This window comes from Aquila chrysaetos, chromosome 8 (genome assembly GCF_900496995.4).
Source record: "Aquila chrysaetos chrysaetos chromosome 8, bAquChr1.4, whole genome shotgun sequence".
Taxonomy (NCBI): domain Eukaryota; kingdom Metazoa; phylum Chordata; class Aves; order Accipitriformes; family Accipitridae; genus Aquila; species Aquila chrysaetos.
Window position 1 is genome coordinate 41,302,938 of NC_044011.1, and position 14,094 is coordinate 41,317,031.

At 44.6% G+C, this 14,094-nt stretch overlaps 1 protein-coding gene across 1 annotated transcript; it reads left to right on the forward strand.

Moving 5' to 3' along the window:
* Window positions 1-225: 225 nt before the first annotated feature.
* LOC115344228 (NF-kappa-B inhibitor delta-like) lies at window positions 226-9,031 on the forward strand. Its single transcript, XM_030021173.2, has 7 exons — window positions 226-450; window positions 1,067-1,213; window positions 3,524-3,575; window positions 3,985-4,148; window positions 4,526-4,642; window positions 8,289-8,453; window positions 8,884-9,031. Exons 1-7 carry the CDS (start codon window positions 226-228, stop codon window positions 8,953-8,955), a joined length of 942 nt encoding a protein of 313 aa, XP_029877033.2. The 3' UTR covers window positions 8,956-9,031.
* Window positions 9,032-14,094: the final 5,063 nt, after the last annotated feature.

Sequence of the window (14,094 nt, forward strand, 5' to 3'; positions counted from 1 at the left end):
TACGATATGGTACGCAGGGCCCCAGCACTAAGCTTTGTGGAGGACTTAGATACCTCCCAGCACAAGGGTGAAACTCATCTGAAAGAAAGTGCTGAAGTGGAAAGGAGACAGCATGTCAAAACTCAGGAGTGCTGAGGGCTCCTGAACACTGCAGTTATTTTGAGGTAGGAAGCCCTTTCCATGGGAGTGGGTGTGTTCAATGTCAAGCCCTTGGGGGCTTATGGTATGGTTTTGTGGAACACTGGGTATAAAACCCCAAAGTGGCTATGCCACCCTGTAAAACTGTTTGCTCCCAGGGTGGTTCGTGGCCAAGCAGTGATCAGTGTCTTTATTTACTGTCTTAGAATTCTACATATTTATGCAGCTAAAGGTATGAGGGCGTATACATTGGCAGCTGCAGAGCGCATGAAATTGCTGCGAAGACTTGATGCCAAGGAACACAGAGGAAAGGTAATATGGACCACTTTCTCCTGCAAACAGCCGTGTTTGGGATGGGCATGGGCTTTGCATGACTGGGAGCAACTGATGCCCTGAAAAATCCAGCTCTGTCTCTCTGTTACTGCAAAGAAAGGCTCAGGCGTTGATATGCCTTTCTTAGGTGCCATTGGCAGGATCCTAAAATTAGGTGGGATGAGAATGAGCTTTTTTCTCTTTTCAGCCCATGGCCCATAGAGTGAACTAAGACAACACTGGTCCAGGAAAATATGCGTATGTTGGCAGCAGTCTCTGAGGCCAAAGGTTTTATGAACAGCAGATTTATGCTAGGAGTGCTGCACCTGACGTAAACAGCGTTTCAAAAATGCTGGACTTGGGTTGTCGTCCAAATTAGGGCCAAAGAACACTACAGGTTGTTCAGCAGGAGCTGGGAAATGCCCCCCAGTTCATGATGCTGTGGGTCCTAATATGTGGGATTCAAAATCTGCCTGTGAGCTGGCTTTAGTTTATGCACCACAATCCTTGGGATTCTAGATACCATTCAGCCCAGACACCCTTTCCCTGTTGCTTGTTTTATGATAGCATCTGCTTCTAGACTCTCACATTTTATCTGCTGTGCTGCTATTTTCAGACTCCTCTGCTGGTGGCTGTCACTGCCAGGCAGCCAGCTATTGTCCATGATTTGATCCAGACAGGAGCAGATGTCAATGCTGTAGACAACAAAGGGCAGTCAGCTTTGCACCTTGCCGCAACATATGGGTATGCCCAAGTTCTTCAGGTAGGAAAAGCTTTTATGGTTTTAATTGCTAGCAGTATAAACCTACAATAAAGTCTCAATATTAGTGTCTTTAAAGACCTGCCTCAGAAGGCACGATGTCAGTAAGCAATGAAGACTGACCAAAGTCTCCTTTTCCATTGTGTTAGAAATTGACTTCCCAGATTATTCCTGTTTTAGGACTATACTTGCAGCTAACATCAGCCTCCTGTTACAGAGGAAATGGCTTTAGCGTATCTGTGGGGGAAAAGAAATTCTTTCTGCAGATCATAGCTCTAAATCTGCTGATGGCAGGCTAGGCAGAGGGGGCTTGCTCGAGCCCCCAGTGTTGTAGTGATGCCTGCATTGGAGGGGGTTCCCCAGAGGCTGCAGGCAGCTGTGGGGTGTAAGGAGAGGGAGCAATAATACCATTGTGAAACCCCTTCCCTGATGTCAGTGTCATCCAGATGGGAGCAACAGATTGTGTCCAGACTCAAGCCAGCTGAGGAGCAAGCAGATGTGACCCTGCAGACGGAGCCAGCACAGGCACAGCCTTCAAAACGAGACACATTTTTCAGATTTTATGCAAAACCAAGATCCATCGAAAAGATTTGCCAGTGCGTGAGAGAAACTAGACACTCCTGTACAGCCAGAATCTACTAGAGTTTTCATGACATATATGACCAGATCTTTGCATCCCTATTGCTTCACACATCTTGCTGTAGACGGGGTCTACATCTAAGTTGTGGGCTAGCCAGGCTCTGACAGCCCTGAAGAGCAAATTAGCAAGAGGCACTGTGGGAATTTTTGGATGGCATTACATAGCAGAGATAAGCATACTGGAACATGTCTCTTAAATGCTTAGCTATTGGCCATAAAATGGAATTTAAAAACCACGCCTTCCTTGATTCGTGTCACAACTGAATATAGGCAGCTTCAATGTAGAGTTTCATTGCAGCAGCATGGCTGCTGATGAGTTTACCTGAGGGCAGGGCACAGGGTCCTCTGAGACTGAGGGATGTGTCAGTCGAAGTGCCAGGGGGTACCTGGCATGCTGGCAGTCCATCTCCAGTATTCATTAGCTCTGCCTTGCACACGCCCTGGGTTAAGTCACGAGCAGGCAGTTAATGTATAACATTGCAAGTTCTTTGGAAAACAGGTGTTTCATTCAGTGGGGAAGAGTGTTTTACATCCAGATGATTCCAACAAAGCCTCCCAGAGTGTCTTGTGGTGGTTTGTGTTTTGTTTGTATTGTTCTGTTTTGTGGTTTTTTTTCCCTTGACATAAAAAGGGAAAATGTACACAGGCTTGCTTCTTGGTACGGTCAAAGCCGTGAAAAGCTTTAAGGTTTGTTTGTTTGTTTTAATTGTTTTTTCTAATGTATTAAACATCTAATCTCCAATCATCAGGCAGCTCAGAGCTACTTGTCAATATTTGATCTGTATATATTATTGTTATGAAACGAGAGCACAAGCCCTAACCGTTCTGGATAATCTTTCAGCAGGATTCTGTCCTGTGCCTTGTCTAACTTGACAAGGTTCTGGATGAGTCACTGCACTGCAAAAATTCTCAGCCAAGATGCTGTAATGTGAACAACTTGCTTTATGCAATCAAGAGCAAAAAGTGCATTATCTGTAATAATATAGACTAGGAACTACTTGGCTGCATCACATCGAATCCATCATTTTCTTAAGTTTAAGAGATTTAAAGTTTTTACTCTCTGCTAAATCCAAGCAATGATCACCTCCAGACCACTATTTCATGCCATTTATAGGCTCTGCATCCTCATTGCTGCAGCCATTGCAACAAGCTGTGGTTTTAACCTGTCGTGCTGCTGCACATCTGCTGCACATCTGCTGCACATTAAAAAGAAAAAGTAAATAAATCCAGTCTAAGAATTTCCAGTGTCAGCAAACTTTTAGGTAATAAAGTTTGGCTGTATGTTTCAAGGAGAAATTTTCGTTTATCTTTGCCAAGAATTTCAGAATAAATATGAATTGGTGTTATTGGTGCCTTTGGTTAAACCAGGGTGAAAGCGAGGGGCCTAGCACTCTTGAGCTGGGGGCAGTGACTTAGTTTTACTGTTCTGAACTGAGAATCTAACAAGATACTATACTTAGGCAGGGTTTAGAAAGCTAGGGAACATGATCATCTTGTGTAACCCTGAATGTCCCTGGTCAGTACTGCAATCTAGTGTCAAATAAGGGCTTAGTTTGTAGTTAAATGATAATTATCTGATTGATTGTTTGTTTTTAAATTTTGTTAGTTTTGACTGATTTTGGCTTGGACAGTATTCTGCTGAAATAAAATTTTCAATTTCTCTGTTGCTTCTAGGTTATACTGTCACTAGGTTTTCCTCTTGATTTAGAAATGAAGGATTTTGAAGGTAAAACCCTTTGTACAAGTATTTTATAGTGGTATTAAAAAAAATGAAAAACTGTATTGGCTATTTCATTGGCTGCTGCTCATTGGTTATTTGCTGCTATGCCAAGAGGCCAGAGCGGCCTCAGAAACTGCCTGGGGGAGACTCGCTGTGAGCTCAAATGCCACAGAAGTCAATGGTGCTGATGATTCAGCGGTGATTTAATGCACAACCGGAACGGAGCACATGCTGGAGTGCCCCATAAAGTGTCTATACAGCCAATATGGTGCCTTTGAAACCAGAGGAGGGCTTGTGTCTTAACAACACATGTGCAGAGATGCATAAGCTCTCCCTGCCAGCCCTCGCTTCCTCTCTGTACATCAATGTCTTCGTTGGGACTGTCGTTATCTTCCTCCTGTACTTGGTTTTCCAGGCCATACCCCACTGCACTGTGCTGTTCTGGCCCACAACACCCTGCTCCGGGAGGGTTGCCAGACATTGACGGAGGAGCAGCAGAAAGATCTTCAGCACCAGAGTGAAGAGCTGGAGTCCTGTATCCACCTCCTGGTGCAGACAGGAGCCTCCATCTACAGCCGGGTAAGGGATCAGCTCAGTTATCTGTATGCTGTTTGTTCGTATGGACACCACCACCCCCCCCACCCCCCACCCCCCCCCCACCTGATGCTTGTGCTGTGCTCAAACTACAGAATTGGAGAAGGAATGAACTGCTGACAGAAGGACCAAGCCTGTTCCCCTTTTAAGTGACTGGCTACAGAGTTAGTTTCTGCCTTTTGGAGTTACCTTTTTGCAGCCTGAAGCAAACACTGGACAGCAAAAGGGCCACTGAAGGGAAGGAGGTGCTCCACATTAGCTGCAGAACTGCCCTGGACTTTTCTCTGATGGGTTTATATAATATCTGCAGGTTGTTCTGCAGAACATCTCTTATTTTGTTTTGTTTTTCTGTTTTTAAATAGGATGTGAAAAGCAACAAGACAGTTCTTCATTATACAGTCCAGGATGGGAACATCTCCCTGCTCAGATACTTCTTGGAGCTGAATGCTTTCAAGTCCAAGGACTTTGTCAACAACAAGGTGAGTCAGGCCACGCATGGACAGGATTTGTGTGCACATCCACAGGCAGAGGAGATGCCGAGAGCAGTGCAAGCGCTGTGCTGCGGTGGGAGGCTGCATGCAGACAGAGGCGTTAGGAGATCTGTGGGATCTGAACTTTTTTTTTTTTCCTTAACCTGAAAGTGCATTTTCCAGTAAATAGACACTTCACCTGGAAAGCAGTGCCTGGCTTGAACTCTGAGTTGTGTCATGAAACGCAGGCCCCTCTCCCAGCAGGTAGAAGCTGACAGAATGAGAGAGTGAGATAGCCAGGGAAGAGGAAGGATATGGGAAGTGGTTAGTTGAGGAGGAACACGAACTTTATTACATTAGGCTGAAGATTGAGAAAACAGATCTGCAATGATGCAATGGTTTGCTGTTGGCAGCAACGTAATACTGAAAGACAGCAGTTCAGGGCAGCCATGTATCAAGTAATCCTTCCCATCAAACATGCCGTCCATAGGAAGGACAAAGCTCCTATTTCAGTTAAGGGAGATGGTGACCCTTTCTGCCTTAACTGTTATTTGCAAGTCTTCTGGCTCTGTTTGTGCCTGGGCACAAACTGGTTATTGTGATGACTGCCTGCAAGTTTGAGCCTGGAGAATCAAAATATTCACAGGGCCCTCCAAATCCTAACAGCTGCCAGGAGCAATAACAGAAGACAAACGTGTGCTACAGGCAGTGAACCAGTGGCTGACATTGCCAGGCAGGCGAAGCATGGGGAAACCAGCTCTTTGAAGCGAGACAGCATCCTTGCTGAGCATGCTGGAACCTAGGCACTGTGGCAAGTAGACCACCTCTGACTCCGGGGGCTCGAGACCCTGCTTTAGGCACTCTATGCAACCCTGCTTCCTGAGCTGAAGTTTTGCTAACATTGGTTCCTCAGTGCAGGGTTTCTGGAGGCACAGCCATTCCTAGGTTGTATAAAGCAAGCTAGAAAACTTCCCAGTGCTGCTGTTGTGTCACCCATCCCCTTTCTGCCCCATACTTCACCTCTGAGCAGATACCAAGCAGTGACACTATCTTGCAGATGTATCAGCTTCACCCATCCTCCTAAGCAAAAATCCTGACATTCCTGTGCCTTAGCTGAGACATCACTCTGCACCATCGGCCAGAGCTTTGGCTCTTGACTAGCTGTCCCCTCTCAGCAGGACTAAGTGGGTGATTCTGGGTCCTTCTGCAAAGGGTACCCTTGAGCAGTAAAGGACAGAGGGAGGGGAGGACAAGGTTAGGGCTCCCTGTTTTGAGAGGGTCAGTGCATTAGCTTTTCATTTCAGCATTTCAGTCTTTTAGCCTTGCTTGTACTCCCTAGAGCATGCTTGTGTCCATCAGAAAGGAATTGAATGTTTTCTGTCAACTCAGTTGCTCGCTTGGGAAGCAGATACTGGGCAGTTTCACGGGTTTTTTCCCCTACAGATTTCTGTTGTATTGGAGGAAATGTGTTTTGCTTTGTGTATGTGGGTTAACAACACTGAGTTTCTGTCTTTCTTTACAGTGAAGGGCCTTACACTGCCTTTTCATTACATTCTTTCTGTATCTTTTAAGACCCATTAGGCAGGTGCTAGCTTGTCCGTGGGAGTCTGCTGTTGTCTCTTGATCACAATCCTGTGAGAGCTTCCTACTGTGATAGGATCACTTGGAGTCTTCAGTCTTGTTAGTGAGCTGTCTGGGACAGCGACAAATATGATGGCAAGGTTGTCTGATACCCATCCCGGCTTTTTAGTTCTTCCAAGTGTGAAGAAGACAAAAAGACGGGTATGCTGGAGTTCATGTTTTGGCTTCCTTGGCTCACCCACTGCTTACTGAGGTTGTTTCATTCCAAATCCATTTCTTTGTGGATTTCACAATGAGAAAAGCATTGAGGCCTTTGAGGTATTTTTCACCTGAAGGATTCCTAGAGCCCACATATTGGTGCTCTGGACCATTGTCTCCACAAGCCCTATTAAAGTCAATGGGAGGCTTCAAGATCAGGCATTGTCAGATTGCCTTGTTTTCTTAGCCCCATGCCTGGATTTGGAAGCTATCAAGTGCTCCTGCCACAAAGGTGCAGCAAACAAATGCAGATGTTTCCATTTTAACAAGAAGTCCTATAAAGAGCTTGTAACTATCCCTTGACTGTATGGGATGATAAAATTGACAAGGATCTGCATGTTCAGGGCTTGTAAAAAATGCCTTGTCTGAGAATAGCTGTTAAGATTCTGTTATTTTGTTTTGTGCTTCAATGTCCCTTATGCCTCAGTGGGAAATAAGACCTGAAAATCATATATATTCCATTTAACAACTGGAGTGATAACACACATTGCAATTTGTGTCCAACCATTCCAAATTCATGACAAATGTATGATCTTTTCCAAGAGAAAAAATATACAGCTGCCTAAATGAGACTTCTTGCAGACTAAAAATACCTTGCCTTATGCATTTGCTTATTAGGTTTTTCTCATTTAAAACCGTTACCAGTCATACCTGACTAGGCAGGGGCACGGATTTCTACACGGTCTGGTAATACCAGAGCTTTTCTGAGACAAATTGCAGCATGCTCCGTCCTGCGCCCCCCCGTGGCTTCACAACAAATTTTGTCTATTGTTTCTGCGCAAATACTGTTACTGAAAAAGCTGAAGTCAATATATGCTTAAGTAGGCCCTTGACGTCAGGACTCTGCTTAATGTCAGCGCCATGAAAACAAAGCCAAGCACTACCTTCAGCACTCTGGGAAGGAACCAGGAGAAGGGTTGGAGCCCAGCATGATTTATTTTGTCTGCTGCAGAGCCAAGCCACCCGCAGCCCTGTTTGGTCCATGGTACACAAAGCCATTGAGGGACAGGGCCTCCTAGACCTCTGGCTTGGCTGGACCACTGGGACGGCTTGGTATCTTTCAAAGCACCTCCTTTTAATGCCATGAGTTTGGTGACCTGGGAGGACTCGCACAGTCAAAGATGCCTGGTATCCAAGAGATCAGTCTGAGCTTCGTGTATAGCCTACACACTATTGGGTCTGGCTTTCACTTGTGTCAAGGTCTCTTTGCAACTTTCTGGCACTTGCAAGTGATTGTAAAAGCGAGTAGTGGAGATGTGTGGAGTACAAATGGGTTTGCTATTGTCGATCCTTGCATAGCCCATGTGTGATAGGTAACACAGCATAATGTGTTTTGTGTCCCCTAGACTGACTTAAATGTATCACAGTGAAATAGTTCCTACTGTTTCTCCTGGATAAGTATGCATGTTACATGGCCTCTACCCTTCTCTTTTTCAAATAACTCATCAGGTCTCCGCTTACATGAAGGTACGATTTAGCAGGGGTTTGCAGAGTGATTAGGAATGTTGCTGATACAGGACTATTTGTTAGCTGTACGCAAAGCATCAAAGCCCCTCAATCTGTAGTGCTCTACCAGAGAGAAAAAAATCTAAATCCACAAATTTCCTGCGTGACTAACCATACATGAGAGAAATAGAGCAGGGATACTTCCTCACCTCCTGGTAAGTAATCGTGTGAGCCTTCTTCAGCTCTTGTTTCACAAGTCTCCATTTCTAGGACAATTCTGAGTAGGTGGCACAGCTTATCAGGAGGTTTCTCTTTTTCTTTCTTTTTTTTTTTTCATTTTCTTCTTTTTCTTTTTCTTCCACTGAATTAGGCACATGGCAACACAGCTTTGCATATGGCAGCTGCATTGCCTTGTGACAAGAACCAGAAAGAAATCATCCAGTTGCTCCTTGACCATGGAGCAGACCCAAGCATCCGAAACTTAGACAACGATCAGCCAATCCACATGGCTCCTTCTGGAAAAGCTGGGGATCAGGTACATGATCTGCATTGCTGCTGCTTCCTAACACATCTGTGCAAACCACAGCTGTCTGTCCTTACCAGGGGAACAGTGAGGACAAGTCATATGACATGGGTCTGACGTTGCAGTGGTGTAGGCTTGGGGGTTCCCCACTTCAGTAAATCTGTAATCGAGGAGCACAAAGCAGGCATTAGCTGGTACTTCAAATACATCTGGGGAGGTATCAATGTGTAATTCTTTCATAATGACAGCAAATCTCAAGGAATGATCAAGTTTCATGCCTACAGGTATGAAAAGGCTCCTGGAGCTCGTTGTAGTCTCTGGTATGTTTTTATGTGTATTTAGTTACATGTATACATGTATACAAGTGTGTGTATGTACGTATTGGGGTGTCTGCATGCACAGTTTCAGGTGGTACGTTATGAACTTCTACATTTTTTGGCAGGTTAGGCATTTGCTGAAGAAAGGGAAAGTTGCATCTGCATTCATTTCCTGTCACCGAAATGCCAGATCCTAGGTTGCCTGCAATTTCTGGAATGGCTTCAACTTCAGCTTGCTGATTGCACAAGGCCTCTTAGAAAAACTGTGAGGATGGTTAACCCACACGTCCCTGCTCCTAGAGTCCTTAAACCAGGGTGGGATGCAGTGTTTCTCAACCTGTGGACCACGTGTAGCATGTAAGATATCAGAAGATGAGCTTTCAAATGGTTGAAAACTTTCTTTTGTTAACAAAGAATACTAATAAGCCTCAAGCATTGCTTACAAGCAAGGAGGCCTGCAAAACAAATGGCTGTTGCATAAATAAGCAAATGTTTGAAGTACAGCCAACCTTTGATTTGGTGGCCACTGAAACCCACGGTGGTGACAGAACACAAGATGGTAGTTTGGTTATAAAAGGTTGAGAAATACTGCTCCAAGACTTGCTCGAACTGTGCCTCTTATTAGATCCTGTACAGAGGTACTGGTTGAAATGCTGAAGCCTTTGTGATGCGCAATTACCTCCATTGTTCCTGCCAGCCTGGGAACGCAGGAACCTGAGGGGAGGGAACAGACTGGATGGAAGAGGTCAAGTCAGCCTGAGGAGTCATCCATGGCTGTATTTCATCCGAGTGAACGGACATCCGAACTCAAGAGGTCCAGGTGAGGGTTCCTGCAAGCTGCTACTACCCCATTTCTTAGCACTTTGCGGAAGAAAGCTGAAGCAGCTGTCCATTGCCACAGTCTCTCACCCCACCCCAAGAAAAGAAAACAGATGCTTGTAAGAACAAGTACATGGGGCAGGTTCTCAGCAGCACAGGTTCATGTGGCTCCTGAGTGCTTCCCAGTGAAGGGATTCCTCTTCGAGACATCTGATCCAATCCAAGTCTCCAGCTCTGATGGCAAAGAATTGCTCTGGAAGCACCTCAGAGTGGGGAGCTGAACCCTCACCTGAGCTAATGCCTGTGTAGGAGACAGAGGCTTCCTTTGGGTCTTCAACAGCTTTTACGCATAGACAGGGTAGAAAACCTTTGAGCCATGTAGGCCTGCACACAGCAGGGTCAGAGTGCAATGTGGTACATGCTCTCCTGTTCCCGTTCTTAATCTAAGGGGGCATTTTAATAGATTCTTCTTATTCTTTCTGTGAAATGATTTGTGAATTGCTGTGCAATCAGCTGGCAACAGTGTCTCTGCCAGGTCAATAGGATTGAAGGTAGATGCCTGAAGGGAGTGAAAGCCATGTTTTGACAACCCTTTCCCAGAGGGTGTCTCATCTTAGTATACATTCTGAATTAGAGTTTGCTGATTTCTTAATGTTGCACAAGTTATTTTTTTTAACAGGACTGAACAATAAGATGAAGAGCAGATATCTTAAATCACCGCAGTAACTTCCTTGATCACTCACTGACTAACTCAAATGGGATGGGGTTTTCTAAAGCACTTGTCAGCCTTGCAGACCTGGACTGTTTAAACAACTGTTTAGCAGACTTGAACAAAAGCTCTTAAGAAATGCAGAGATCTTCTCAACTTTCTCAGCCTTCCTCTCTGCTGTTTTGCTATTGCTTCTCACTACATCACATCTACAAACCTGTCAACATCTGCTGACAAAAAAGCAGACATGTATTTGCATGTGTTTGCATAAATTTGCATATATCTGGGCATAGGCCAGCAAAAGCATGTGCTTTCTTACTTTGAAGGGATGTTATAACAAGCCCTGAATTGAGTGATAACTGCATTGGTGAGTTAGTACGGTGTATCAAGACAAAATGGTCAATAAAATATCTGTTTCTTGAACTTGCTAGCAACAAAACTGTAAAACTGTGACCAACATGTGATGCATTAGGGAAAATGTAAAAAGTTTTTTGCCATCTAGAAATGTCTATGAGATGACAGAAGTTCTTTTGCAGCAAGTGAAAAAAATACATGAGCTGTTTTCTGGAGTGGCTTATCTCTTTATTGTTTCATCTGCCTGCTGTTGGATGTTTAATACAGAGCAATGCCATCAGTGACTTGTCATCTGTAAACATCACCATCTCCAGAATATCAGGGAAAATATCGGTTTGGGAAGGGATGGCTGTGGCTTCATTCAAAGCATCACCCTGGCAGCCTGTGTTACTCAGAGTTGATAGATGAGATTTGCAGAGAGAAGAACCTGTGACCAATCCAGGAAGGATTCGTTCTCTCTAGAGGCTCATCTGTGTTCAGCTTCCCAAAGCTCATACATTAGAGGCCTGCTCTGAAGCCAGCCACAATCAACAAGCTGTTCATATTGTCTTGGACTGGATCCATGAGAGAGTTGGAGGCTGCTGCTTCCCCACGCGTGTAAAGCACCTTCCCCTTTCCCTGTCAAGGCAGACAGTTCCTGGCCTGTGTATCAAGAAAATCCCTTTTAAGGCTCAAAGGTGGCCTGAGTGTTAAGTCTTCTGTTCTGGGGTGAATTTCTTTGATTTAAGCAGTATCTTAGTTCACAGTTAAGCCCTGAATTTTTTATGACTGTTTCAGGGGAAATGTACCTTTTATAACAGCAGTACTGGCAGTGTGTGATACCCCTTTATTTGCACAGTTTATCTCTTCCTACCTGTGGCTTTGGATAAGTTGCCAATAACAAAGGCTTGTTATCACCAAACAGAAGTTCTGAAGTGGCACCATAGAAAAGTCGCCAGTCGGTTGGCAAGGAAAACTTTTTGATCAAATACTCTGTGCAACTGGTAAAGAACCTGAAAATAAGAACCTTTTATTTTCTCTATAACTGCAGGTTACTTCTGGAGTTATTCATGGCTTTTGTAAGAATGGGGTGATCCTCACTTTTGTGTAGACACATATTTATATAGGCTGGCAGAACTTCACCTGGCAGGGACTGATCAAATGCCAGCGTTTCAGTAGTGCTATGCCAGCTCTGTTGGAGATACGACCCAAGCTACTTTTCTTTAACTGCCCCACCTTTTTTTGGGGGGGGGCGGGGGGAGGGATAAAGGGGGGAACGAATGAGTTCCTCATAGCCAGAAAATGCACAATCAACCTTTGAATAGTCCCCTCTGTTGTTTTTTTTTTCCTTTCTTGTGTCAACAGTCAGCAAGCTTTTACTTCCACTGCAGATGTCACCTGGATTTGGGGACACGGAGTTGGGGAATGGTGTCTAAAACATGTTTCCTGTCCCTGGCATGGGGGATTGCAAAACAACTGGAGAAAGAGCAGCAGAGAAATGCGAAGAGGCTGCAAGGGATGGAGGACAGTGCTACTTAAGGGAAGCTGTTAGGGTCCAGAGACCCTGGTGCATAGAAACATTTTGCTGGAAATATCCTTGTCCTACCAGAGCAGCTGATAATTTCAGAGCAGCTGGTCCCATGCAGCATCAGACCAATAGCTGTTAAATATCTGCTATCTTTAAGAACACACTGCATGCTACCATCTCAGGACCTCAGCCACCTGTGAGCCCTGGAAGTATGGAAGCTTAGTGGTAAGACCAGGCCAGCCCTTCAAGAGACAGCTTCCCCCACTAGAGGAGTGCTTTTTTTGCCTGGGTCAGGCAACATCCGAGCAGCAGGAATAAGAATGGGATGTAGGGTGGTTTGTAGTTCTCATACTCACACTGCCATTCCTAAGTGGTCATGCCTAAACAGCAGACATAGGTTCAACGATCAGCACAACCTCTCCACTGCACACCACAGTCTTTGTACAGAGCAGTCCTTTTTGGAGATGCAGTGTAACCACTGATAGCTGTACACATCTCTGCCACAATATACTGATAAATGTGCACCCTGCTGATAGCGTATTAGATTTAGGTATCTGCCTGATGTGGAGGTGAGAGATATGTTGTTAGACTGTAACACTTGACTTCCTTGCTGGCACTGTTGTGTAGGCTGGGGTACTATTAACCTTGCTGTAAGATGTGTTAATATAAGCACTCACCTTGTTGAATGCTTAATTACCATTTTCACATGCTCTTTCCTTTTCTGTATGAGAACACCTCATATCAGCTCTGTTAAGCTCAGGCCAACATTGCCAACCCATTGGGAGGATGTGGTCACCCCATTTCCACTAGAAGTCTCAAATATCTTGCCTCAACCTTACCTTCTTGTGCCTCTTTCATGTTGGTGATAAGGGGCTTTGACATGTGGCTAAAGGTGTACCCACTCCTCAAGCAGCAGGCAGGAGTAGCCAGTACTAAGCAAGCTGTTGAGCAGGCTGGGGCAGTAGAAGTGTAACCCTCCAGTGTCCTGAGACAACACTCAGGGGCTGAAGCACCTTGCCAGCACTACTAAAATGACACCTGATAGAGTGTCTCTGCACAGGGGTAATCATACCTTTAACTGCAGCAAAGATACAGCTGTTAACTGCTATTTATAAGCTTTCTGTGACCAAATGCATTTATCACTTAGGCCAACTCTGAGATTCGTCAGGTAACAACAGGGGAGAGGGGAAGATATTATTTACAGTTGTCAAAGTATTTTAAAGCAAGTTTTAGAAAAAAAGCTGCTACCTTATGTAAGGTAAAGGAACTGGATGTTGGAAAGGTACAATTATCTCTGTGTAATTTCCTTGTCTAGCATGGCAAAAATGAAATATCCTGTCCAGGGACCTGGACTGGACATGGAAAAAATGCCATTTTTAACTCGTATAGAACTTAAAGTGAAGAGAACGCTGGAAGCTGCATGGGAGGTAAAAGCTCTGTTTTCTGATGAAGGCAGGGATAGGAGGTTGAAATAACTGGCATTATATAAATATTTTTTGAAGTCTCATTAAAAAAAATGTAACTCTTAGTTCTTCATAGATTTCACAGGGTGAGGAATATTGGTTTGGGTTTTTGGTAGAATGAAGGAAACCTCCTTATTTGCCAGCCAGGTATGTGTGTCTGTTGCATCCTCAGCCACATGGGTAATTTCAGCTCTGGGAGAGGAAAGCTTTTTTGTTAACTGTAGAAGTGTCTGGAGGAGAAGGTCAGCATACAGCTAGTATGTATTTGTCTTCACAGGTGTAGTTAGTGTTTTTCATTTATGTTGGATTTAACATGGAGAGGTGCTTCTTTCTTTCCAGTCTGGGTGCTCAGCTGAGAAACTGGTGGCTTGGCAGTCTGCCTCACCGAGTGCTATTAAAAGGAGGTGAGACACAGTCTTAGAAAGGTCTGGGTTTATGCAAGAAACAGGGAATCCTCACGTATGATAACTTTCCTATTATCTAA